The 12,249-nt window shown below is 35.3% G+C and overlaps 1 protein-coding gene across 1 annotated transcript in view; it reads right to left on the reverse strand.

Annotated features, from left to right (window-relative positions):
- The window catches only part of FAF1 (Fas associated factor 1), a 156,730-nt gene that overhangs the window by 71,939 nt on the left and 72,542 nt on the right, over positions 1-12,249 (reverse strand). Inside the window, exon 8 of the mRNA XM_050306833.1 lies at positions 3,655-3,741. Within this exon, the coding sequence (XP_050162790.1) occupies positions 3,655-3,741 (87 nt within the window). The remainder of the gene's footprint in view (positions 1-3,654; positions 3,742-12,249) is intronic.

The following is a 12,249-nucleotide window of genomic DNA, read 5'->3' on the forward strand; positions in this document are numbered from 1 at the left end:
TAGACACTGTGCTTAGTACTTAGCAATGAAACGGCTAAATATAACAGCAGTGCTAATTAGATCATACATAAGCATCTGAGATTTTTGATTATAGCCCAGAATTCTCTAATAAACCCAGCTAAGGAACATCAACCACATCTGCTGCGACCATCACAGAATGGAAAGTGGTCATGCTCACAGGAGATGACGCAGAACCTCAACACGCCAGTGGCAACATCCGTGTCCCACCTGAAACATGATTGTTCAGCAGTATGGCTGAGTAACTTGTCAGCACAGACCTACTTCTGCCTGAACAAATACCCAGTGGCTTATCTATGCAACGAAGAAGTAGGGTTACTTCTCTTGAAATGAGGATACAAGCTCTTGACTGACCATACTGTTTTGGGAACAAAGTGCTACCGGTAGCAGGTGGAAGGATGGATGTTCCTCTGTAGAGGCTCTGTGTGCAAGGGCACAGTTACAACACCGAGCTTCATCTTCTGGCTTTGCCTCTCTCCCCCTTCCCACTCTCAGACTCCATCCTAAAACTTTTACGTCTTTTAATGAGGGAATACATTCCATTTTGACATGCTCAGTGTTGTTACTCAGGAAGAAGCAGAATTTCTCATTGCTGTGCCAAACTTAAAACAATGAACCAAATAAGAAAAAATCTTTAGCTTAAATACCAGGAACAAAAGCAGCACAAAAGTAACCCCTCTCCTTCTTCTTGTGCTGGGCATTGTTCCGTGCTACCAAAAAAACAACAGAAATGTCACAGACAACAACTCACTCTACTGAAATAAAAACAGTGACCTCATAGGGAAAAAAGGCTTTACCTCAAACATACCTGTATAAAGCTACTATCCAAAAAGTCACCTGTACTTATATAAATAAAATCCCAATGTTCCCATGTAAAAACTGTAACTAAAACACCACCTACGACAGATTTTTTTTTTCAATGCACACATATTTGAAAGTCGCTCATTCTACTTGACAGTAGTAGTAACTATCAGTGAAAGTCTACAAGTTCAGCCAATATAGCAAAAAGAAATGGAATGCACTTTAGAAATGTTAGTATATTATTCTGGTATGGTTCTCATTTTACAAGCTATGCAATGTTAAGGTTGTTACAAAATCCCAAATGAAAATTGAGAACAAACTGTGAATGAATTTGATATAAATCAAATTAATTTTTTTTTTTTATTTTCCAGGACAATCTTCAAGACATCACTATATCTAATGATATATACACAAAAGTAGATAAACTAAGCCTTTGACTGTACTAAAGTTTTACTTATGTAAACTCGTTAAAAAAAAATAATGTTTTAAAACTCATACATTTACATTGCTTGCGCTTTAATAAGCAGAACAGATATAATTTGTGGTGTTAAAATTATTCGGGCACAATAAAGGCTAAAAACATGTCCTTGCCGAACGGTGAAACAAGATTTCCACGGCCTATGTACGCCTTGTTTCCCACAATCAAACTGTCACAGCATGAAAACATTCTCCTGCGTGTGGAGGTTTTGATACCCATTTCCCTGGTGAAAGTGTGCAAAAGGATCTGAAAGAGTTATTGACAATTCATACAGTATCCCATATTCCATTAGATAGTACGAGCAGAGAACGTATCTTAACTCTAAGGGGAGACGAAGCAACAATGTTTTAAATTACTATTGACTCCACTAAATTTCCTGATAATGTCAGAAGACTGTAGTCTGTCAGGTTCATAAGAGACTCAAGATGATACAGGAATCCAATTATGCCAGGTCTATTTAGTTGTCCTGTTTGCTAAGCCAAAGGTTAACGAGAACTGCACTGAAAAAACCTCCCGTGGTATTACAAAGTATTTCTTATGCTGCATAACATGCAAATGAAAAAGTATTTTAATCAAGTCTTTCTTTAACTCCTTAATTGCAATGGGGCACTATACTACAATGCAGCAAATTAAAAACTCATGACGGAAAAACTGATTTTAAAAAATTTGCCACTGAACTCAAGAGATCATCACTAATTACTAAAGTAATTATTACTGAATATTTCTAATTTGCAAAGGAAAAAATGTTCAGATCACAGAACCGCAGACAGGCATTGCTAACATTAAATCTTTATAAATAGTAAGCTGTGGCCTCTAATTTTAGAGAGAAATTAATTATATTTTTGTTGGCAACACATTCAAATCTGTTTACACAGCTGACAAGTTCCAGCTCCACCAGACTCGCAGTGAGCTTTGAGGACTCCTCTGCTTCAGAGCAGATGACTCAACATTCACCAATTTCATTAAAGATGAAAAGGGGAAAGATTCACCTGCAACAATGTCACTTGTAAAAACAGACTTATAACAGATTTATGAGTTTTACATACGTGAGGTATCCCATTCAAAAGAAAAGAGGGGGGAAAAAACACGTGAAAACTGAACAGCTGTGGGAAAACAGATTAGAAGTGTTGAGTTTCCAATTCTTTTTTGGGTTAATGTAAACTAATAAAATGTTAAAATGGATCCACATTTCAAAGAGTGTAATTACCACATGACACCATGCTGTTATTTCAGATATTGCATCTATCAGCCCAGATAGGCTCTTGAATACACGGACAGAGATTTACCCACCTTTCTCAACTGCTGTTTCTGCAAACACTACCACAGATATGTTTTACAAGTATATTAGAAATCTAGACAGTCTTTGTTTTTTGTTTCTTTTTTTTTTTTTTAATTGGCTTAAATCCTTTATCCAGAGCAAAAAAAGCAGCAGCCATAATCAAACAGGAACTCTCCCTTTACAAAAAGAGAGCAGAAACAAGTAGGAAAGTATTGCATCAAGGATAATGGCAATATTTAGAGAAAGCAACCCCTAATTGCATTTTCACTTCGTAGAACACTCAGGTTCAACCCACAGTTTATGAATGATTCTATAAAAATATAAAAACTTTATTTTTATACGTTTTTCTCAGGTCACAAAATCTACATACAACATAACTACATAATAATTTCAGCCTCTTAGGCATTTTTTAGTGGATTAGTTTATTTTGGTTTTTTCTAAATAAAAGCAGACCTCACTAGCTGCCATTGGGAACATACCACCATACGAAAATTATCTGAGCAAACCTGAAAGATGTGCTGAAAAATATGCTGTAAGGACAACCATGCAAGGAAGCAAGTGCAGTATTTAAGGGAATTCTGCAGGTAAGTCCCACAATTTCATGATTTTGAAGCAATTCACAGCCAGTGGATTCTGTCATCAACAGTGACTCCTCACTGATTTCAGCAGGAACATCTCCTGCTTTGAAGCCAGGCAGAGGATCAAGCATACACGTGGTGAACTAACTTGGTAAAATATCTAGATGTGCATGCAGAGCACACATAAAACCCAGGACTTTTTCCCTGAAGTTCAATCACTGCCATAGACTTCTTCAACTTCCAAAATGCTGTGCCAGCTTGGCTTCAGTCTAGAACACATCTCCTCATCTAAAACATGCACCGAATCTGATACACATGAATGATTTCCATGTACTTCAATAATCTGAATTTTCAGTATTTGTATCTTTCAAGATAAAGCTCTAGAGTGTCTGTAATGTTAAGTTATGGCATGTAAGAGTAAAAGTCACTGACTTTCATCAAAATTCAAGTCAAATCAGCTATTTGCAGGAAGAAATGAAATGAGAACCAAAGGTACTCACTGAGTCGTCTGTGGCAGAAGGCGGCCAACCTTCCCACAACTGGTGACGGACAGGGATACTGGTCAGGTCATACACATTCCGCTTCACCTGGTAATAAAAATTAAAAAAAAAATCAGAATATGCTGTAGCAAAAGCAATACAGGCAAACTGCAGTGTTTTCAACATACCCCAACTTTTTTATTTTTATTTTTTCTAACTACTGTATAACTGGTTCCTTCAACACTCAAAGGTTCAGATCTGGTCCATAGGTTTACATACGATACTGACAAAAGCAACTGAAAAAAATATGTTATAGTTGTCAGCAGAAAAAGATATGAGTTAGCACCCTGCTTGCAGTCTAGTGTACTTACCTCAATTTAACAACTTTTTCTGAGCAGAAAAGTAGTTTACAAAAATCAGGAAGTAAGCTGAAGTTTGTAAAAATGGTGAATACTAACATAGCCCATACAGGATAAAGGTTTCATATTCAAATAATTAATGAAAGATGATTCTAAACTACCATTCTCAGGAAGATAATACAATAAAACAAAAACATCTGATATCATTTGATCCTGCCTATTAAATGAGTACTTGCCATAGCTTGAGCACTGAAGCACAGTTGAGGTTTGACTCCACAGTAGGGTAATATAAACATATGGAATGTACATATGTTCCCTTGAAATTTGTAATTCAATTTTAGTACAGGATGGATGTGAAACATCTGGCAGTACACATTCATCCACAAATATGTTTGCATAATGAAAGAGCACCAAAACTTTATCTGGATTGTCTTTAGAGAGAAAGGCTGCATGGACCCTTTCTCTCAAATTTTGCACACCAGTATATTAATGAAGAATATCTGTGCAGACATTAAGTGGTGAAATAATTGTTCTAATGATTGTAAAGATCCTGAGGAGGGTGAGGGATGAGGCAGGGATTTCCACACATCCTCTTGCTCAAAAATGTTGATTTGGGCAAAATTCTTCAAAAAGACTCTTCAGTGGCATGGCTGCAAGTTTGCCAACAAATACATACAATGGAGAACATACCAAGATCAAACACAAAGTACAGTGCTCTTACTGTATTTTCAGATCTTCCATTCAATTACTGCTGCTCATTCTCACTACTTTTAGTAGAAGTATTTCATACTAATTAAGTGTCCCTTAGCAAAAACTGTGAGGAACTGTCTCACATTTATGGATAGATGTAATACCTAGACTATGCAGATAATAATTTCAATACTCTCAACTCAAAGCTTTATTAACATAAATATTCTGCACAAATAAATGGAAAAGAAGCGCTTCAGTTTATCATCCAAGAGTAAGATATAATACTCCCAACTCTTGAGTCTGTATCTCACGAAAGGATGAAATTCAGACTATGTGGGTTCCTTACCTGAACATTTCAGTATCATAACATATATTTGGGTTGGATTTTCAGCTCAGCTTTACATTCATTGTATGTTTTAGAATCCTTAAGTTATCTCTCAATTTTTTCTAAAACTGGTAAATTGATAACACGATACCCTTTATGTTAATATTGGTTTTGTTCAGCAGTTTTCACAGGGAGACTGACCTGGTAGCTCTGCTTCAATTAAAAAAAATTACATCTATATTTTAACTAAAAAAAATTTACAAGTGGACTTCATTTTAGTGCTTCCTCTTAGTATCCTTGACAGCTTAGTATCAAGGTAGAGATGTTACTCTGTACTGACCCCACAACAGCCCATCAAAATGTAGCAATTCTGACCTGTGATCACAAGAATATGGTTTTTGCTGGTTTAGTTTTCTTGCATTAAAAACCAGGATAAACTGTCCCTGTGAGATATTTATTGTCCACTTACACATCAGAAAGTCTTATTAATATTATTTTCACAATATAAAACTCTAAAAGGAGCTATTTTTAAATAACAAGTGAAACTTATTTACAGAAACATGGGATCAATGGGACTGCATAACACTGTTTTCAAAAAGCCTTCAGAAGTAAAAATAAGTAACTCGGAAGTCACATTCCTCAAATTCCCTTTTAATTCCGAAGTACAACAGAAAGGCATTATGAAAAAAACAGTATTTCCCTTCTTTCATTAACTCATCTGTAACTGCACTGAATTCAATAACATTCCTCTGCTATTCTAAGCTTGAAAGGCATGCTCGGGGTAAAGTGTTATGTTGGTATAAAGCACAATGCCAGACTGATGTGCTGGACAAAAGTGATCAAAGTTGAAGTAATTTTAGCCAATGCACAAGTATTCTGCTGCATTATTCTACCAGAATGACATCTGTTGAGCAACTCGTCGCAGAATAAACCAGTTGTTATAGACAGGCCTGGCTGGGTAGAGGACCATGTAAGACTGATTAGAGTAATGTTTGATTAAACAAACTGCTTGAGTTAAGATCATAACTGGATTTGGAATTCATGCCAAAGCAGTCCTCTTTCAAACAACAAGCCACAATCAATTATTTAAGATAAAATAAACTTGCTTTTAAATAACTATTTAATTTTAGGTTTGTTTGATAATTAGAACACTATTACGAAAGCAGATTGTAAAATGTTTCAGAGATTAGAATATTTACCAATTGAGCACAGAAAACCCTTTCTCTTCATTAACTGACTTAATTTCAGCTTAAAGTTAAAAATTCCATAAGGAGGAAAAAGTTCTGAAGATTCACACAAAGCAGAACCATAAACTGCTCCTTCACTGGGCCAATGAAATAAAAATCTACAGCCACACTCTTAATGCAACTGAAAAAAAAGCATAGTAAACAGACAAAGTTGGTGTTAAGGCTTTTACTTATAAATTCAATAGGAGGCAAAAAGAGGACCAAAATCTTCCTGAATTTGTGTAAAGCAAACTCTAAGTTGTAGTGGCATCCACTGAGCTACATTTATTGGCAAACTTTTTGGTCTCCCACCTTTGATCAGTCTGAAATACGAATTGGTGGCATTGTCTTTGTGCAGCCCAGAATTTCTTTTCATAATGTTCAGATGCCATGGTGACTGGCACATTACTATGGCAGCCACCCTTCAGATTATCATCTCCAGAATATATGAGATCACTTAAAAACAAATTAAAGGCACATCTATTTGGTTTCACAACTCAGCTGTGAACAGTATCAATACAACCATTTAAACCAAAAAAATACCCCCGTATATTTCAGATGAAGTTTTACTTGGAAAATCATTATTCCTGCAGAATGCCCTGCCTTGCAGCTATACAATGATGCTGGAAAACCACATGAAGTTTAACCTTCTGGTCATTTTCACTGGTTTTAGAAGAGAGTTAAAATATTAAACAAGATTTAATATTTGAAGAAAACCCGTATGTCAAAGTAGCCAACACACAGAAAACTTCCCAGATATAGGTGGTGTTACTGTCTTATCTTTCACTGGTTCCTTTAAGCAGATGAGTATGTTGCTTTAAAAGTAAGGTTAAACAGAAAAGATATCCTTTATTTGTAGATATGAAATTAATACAACATTCAAAGTCCTTCCACATTCACATTAGTAAGGATAAAATGAAGCAAAATGCATCACAGGGCAAAAAGTCTCTACCAGGTAATTTGATGATGACAATCCTCTGGTGGTTTTACTTAGCAAGAGTAAGCAGCTATTTTCTTACCTCTGAATTAGGAAAATCTGAAATCTATTGTCAAAAAAAAAAAAATCTAACACTTAGTAAGTAATTTTAAAAAATTAAATTTATGCTGAATCATCAAAGAACTGCCATGCCTGAATCTGTATCTTTGAATCACAACAAATCACAACACAGTTTAACAGTACTTTCCCTCAGGCTGTTTTCTGCTTATGCAGGTACAAAGTTAATTGAAATAATGTAGATAATGAACTTTTGTTAGTCTTATTATTAAATATAATTTATGCAAAGCTGTAAATTGGCTGAGATGCTAAAGACTGTTCCAGGCACATAGGCAGCATGAAAGACAGTGCAAAAATGAGTGCATGAAAGGCAGACAAAAGGAGCAATAAAGTCAGAGGACTGTGAGGAATGTGGAATGTGAGTTGGGGGACGCAGGGAAATGAGATCAGATGCAGACAGACCAAGGTTTCACAGGGCACTGATAGTACAGAGAGAATCTTGACTTTGACATTGTAACAGAGAAGGGGCCAAGACAAGGAACCAACATTTTTAGGAGACAGCAACGATACAGATGGGGCAACGACAGAAAGAGGTGCAAAGCAAGCAGAGCATTTTGGTGAAGAAAGATGGAAAGAAAGGAGCCAAACCCAGATGAAGTGACAGGCTTCAAGATTATAGAGGAAAGCCTTTAACATCCCTGCCAGGCAAAATTCCACTGACAGATAGCAAAGGGCACTGGGAATCTGGCAGGAATACAAGGGAAGCAGGGACAGAATCTTCCAAGTTTTTAAGCACAGAGAATTGTGAAAGGCAATAAAATGGTGAATTTGAAAGGACAGCGATGTTATCAATAGCCATGAACAAAAAGACAGGTCAGATTAAAGGGTAATTTCAGTTAACTATGGACTACTAAGCATTATCGTAAATACAGAGATGTAAAACTATAGAGGAAGATTTTCTGAATCAGTATCTCTCCCACAGCCTATTGCAACAGACCTGGTCCATAGTAATAGAAAAGCGAAGCACACAAACTGAAGATGTCAGGAGAGAAAATAACAAATCAAAGTAAGTGAGTGATCCATACTTAAAATTTTCTCACTGTAGAGGAAAAGTATTTTGCATTTTATCAGGAAAAGGATATCAAAAAATCAACAAAAACCTGAATTTCTTAACTTTAAGAAGTGAGATGTGCAGTAATTTTTAGCCAACAATCCACAGGTAGGATATATTCATGCAGAGTAATGTAATGTACTGTGTGAACCACCACTGACATCAGCACCCAAGACTCCTTTAAGGGGAATGGCATAAATCTGCTCCACTCACAATTTTGTTTGCATTCTTGTATTTCCAATACATAACACAAAAAACTATATTAAAAAATAAAAAATGAAGGTTATTTAAATAATCAAATTTTCATTTTAGTGTAGGCTTTACTTTAGAAATAGTAATGCAATTCCAAAGACATAGCACCTGACTGAAGTTTAAACTATGGAATGCTTTCAATTAGTGAATTAAGATATCATAATTGGGCTATTTTTAAATAGCAGCATCTACCTCTCACAGATTTTATACCACTGAAACTCTCTAAGGAAGACTCTCTATGATATTTACCTTTACACATACTCCATTCACTCTGTTGTAATCTAAAGGAAAAAAATACACTTCCAATGTAAATATTTAAAATCTATATGCTGAATGCAAAAGAAAACCTCACCTGCCCAAGCCTACCAGCCAAAAGTCAGTTGTGATTCAGCACTTTTATGAAATGCATAGGAACTCAATTGTGTGCTTTACAATACATTCTCTAATTAGGTTTTTTATTTCATAGCTCTTCTTCTAAATTACTATTCTTGCTTTTAATACCTCTGAAAAATATTCTGGTCTTTATTTATTAGGTTTTCTCCTTTAGTAGACTAAAACTTTGAGACCTTGTTTCTTGTTTAATGCAGAATAAATTCTAGGATAATACATTTTAATTCAATGTCTGAAATACATTACTTGCTTATTCTATTATGACAAGTAAAACTGAAACAAATAAAAGCACCAAAATGTGTACACTTCCTGAAAGTAGTATCTCTTCCCTCTGATTAGGACTGTTTCATTCTCAAATTAAAAACAATATGCAATTTCAAACCTTCCTAAACAGCTCTAAGAGAACCTGAATGTCCACTGTACATCAGACACATACAAAGCAGAATTCATCAGTGAGTTACAACACACAGAGGGGAAAAAAAAATCAATAGAAAATTTTCTGCTAAGTTTCTGTGTACTATTTTCCTGCAACTAAACACATTTTATGTACAGAAACGCCACTAATGGATCCAACTTTCACTTTAGCGTGTACGGAAAAGTGTTCAACCCAAATAAACCGAGCTTAAACTACTGTTAAAAATGGGTTGTATTGCACTGTAGCACTCAGTAAATCTTGTGCCAATAGCTTCATTAGAAACCTTGGTGAAATCATTCCAAATTAACTTAGGCCTGGCAAGTAATGTGCTATTTTTTGTGACAATGCTGATAAGAATTCAACTCAAGACTAGATATTAAACACTGAGCAAAAACCAGCAAATACATTTTGGTTTTTTGTTTCCAACTCTTTCATTTCAATATCTGGAAAGGAGATTGAAGCATATGAATTTTGCCTCTCATGGTTGGAAAAGTGGAGTAAGAACTTCATATATCTAGGGATTAAATGAATACTTTAAGGTAAACACTATGTTCAGTTTGAGAGATGAGGCAAGGAGAAACAGGGAACTACTTTGAAAGATTAAGTGGCTGGATAATTAAACACAAAGTTAATGTATTACTATGCTGTTGTGTATTTTTAAATAGTGGACGGAGGAAAACTTTCAGGAGAAAGAATCCATAATAATAATAATAATAATAATAATAATAATAAAGAATCCAACAATAACAGAGAGATGATTCACCACAATACTTTAGTAAAAAAACCCAGCTCTTTTAGGACAAGTAGGTACTAAATATAAGGAACCAGCACCACTTCCAGAAAGGCATATGGATTCTTTACTCCCCAACTAAACACTTACAGCCTCATTCCCCAAGATTTACACCCATCATAGTGAGTCACCAAGCAAAATCCAAAAACCAACACCCACTACTTTCATTTCACCCCTGTACATTCTTGAGGACTGCACTAGTCTGAATTACTTATGTGAAGTACTTCTGGCAAATTTTAAATGTCTTAAATTAAGAGGAAAAAAACCTGTTTTATTCCTAAGCTATTTGGCTGTGTTCTGTCCTCTTGTTCTACAGCTAAGACCCACCTTCCAAGACACTCCCTACTCACTTTACAGCCTCCTTGAGCAACTATTCTTCTGAGTTGTAACACTGAATCAAATAATTTTAAAAATTTTCTAAACTAGAAGTTTTTTTGAGAAGCTCATCCAGCTTGGGAATGATTTCATTAAATGCAGTGACACTTAAGATTCATTAGATTTTGTAAATGCTTGCAAGAGAAGCCTTTGGCACTTTCCTTTTAGCAACAGAAATAACACTGTGAATAAATTACTTTCATAGATTTCACAATTATTCATACTTCATTATCCTTGACTTCATTTGTTAGATCTCCTATTCTAAACCAACTCTTCTTGGATGTCATTTGGCCTTTTTTAATGGATCTATGCCAAGTGTATCTCTTAACACTACAACCCACAATAAAATGCATCCTTGGGTAATACTGGCGTATTTTTGTGGTTGAAACTTGCAAATTTTGAAACAGAAAATAAAAGCAAGGTTACAACTAAACTCTACTGAAACTTCTGACATGTGAACTTCTGAGTGCCTCATGCATTATATATATATTTACACACCTACAATATAATCTGAAAAGATGGATGTTCCAAACCCTCAAATATTTAGCAAGATATTTTCCCAACCTCAGCCTCCTGTCCAGACAAGGTTTGAGAATTAATCTGAACTCTCTTCAAACTACAAGACACTACTTTTTGCCTCTGCTTTGGATCAGCCTTTTCCTGGGCCACAGCATATGGCAAATGTTGAGTATATTCACTATATTATATTATTCACTATATTCAAATTCTATATACAACTATCTGTCTTTAAAATACTGGTTTTATTCTCAATGCCTCAGTTTTCTGACAGCCTACATCTATATTTTAATTCTGTGAAATAAAGAAATCTCTTTGCTGATCTCCACCTTTAAATCCCTAAAATTAGCTATCCTTCTAGAACAGAATTATTGCTAAATGCAAGTTACAATCTTCTGAACTTGATGCAGAAGTTACTGGTTGCTGCTATATGGCCTGCACTGCACAAAGGTTCAGCCCACATAATTATTATTATTCATTGCTTGTAGTGCCTAGGAGACCTAATTGTGATAATCCCCTCTGAACCTAAAACTGCATGACCCTTTGAATTTTTTAATAGGAGGTTAAAAGAAGAAACAAATTCCTATAGAAGAAGAAGGGAAAACACATTCTTAAGAAATTGAGGCAAGGGACACGAGTATTTGAAAAAAAAAGGGGGGGGAAAAAACAACCCACAGGAAAAAAATAATTTTAGCAGCACACAAGCATGAGGTTGAAATGGGGTATGAAAGAATTAGAGTGTGAGCTGGCTGTGACATTAGAGATTGAAAGGAAGATGTGATTAGGGTTAAAAGAGATCAAACAACAAAGACTTACTGCCAAAACAATTTTACAAATTTATTTGAAAATGCCTTAAAGACTTCTACTAACAAAATAAAATCAATGATAATACTTGAAGTTCACTTATTTGCTTGTTCTACATACAGTGCACTGACACAGAAAAGATACATCTGAAAGTCCTAGTTTGTTTTTCCATTCAGTAGGAATGTTCATTTGAGAAAATACACTTTATTAGTAGCCTAAATGACAAAACACTGCTCTGTGGAAACTTTTGACTGATCTCTCTACACATTCTGAAAGACAACATGTAACTGCTACTCAGACTGCTACTCAGTCATCTACTACCAGATCACTGTCAACAGGTAACTACTCTTTTGACAAAACATTCAGCTG

The sequence above is a fragment of the Myiozetetes cayanensis genome, unplaced genomic scaffold, assembly GCF_022539395.1.
Source record: "Myiozetetes cayanensis isolate MyiCay16 unplaced genomic scaffold, myiCay2020 scf12, whole genome shotgun sequence".
NCBI lineage: Eukaryota > Metazoa > Chordata > Aves > Passeriformes > Tyrannidae > Myiozetetes > Myiozetetes cayanensis.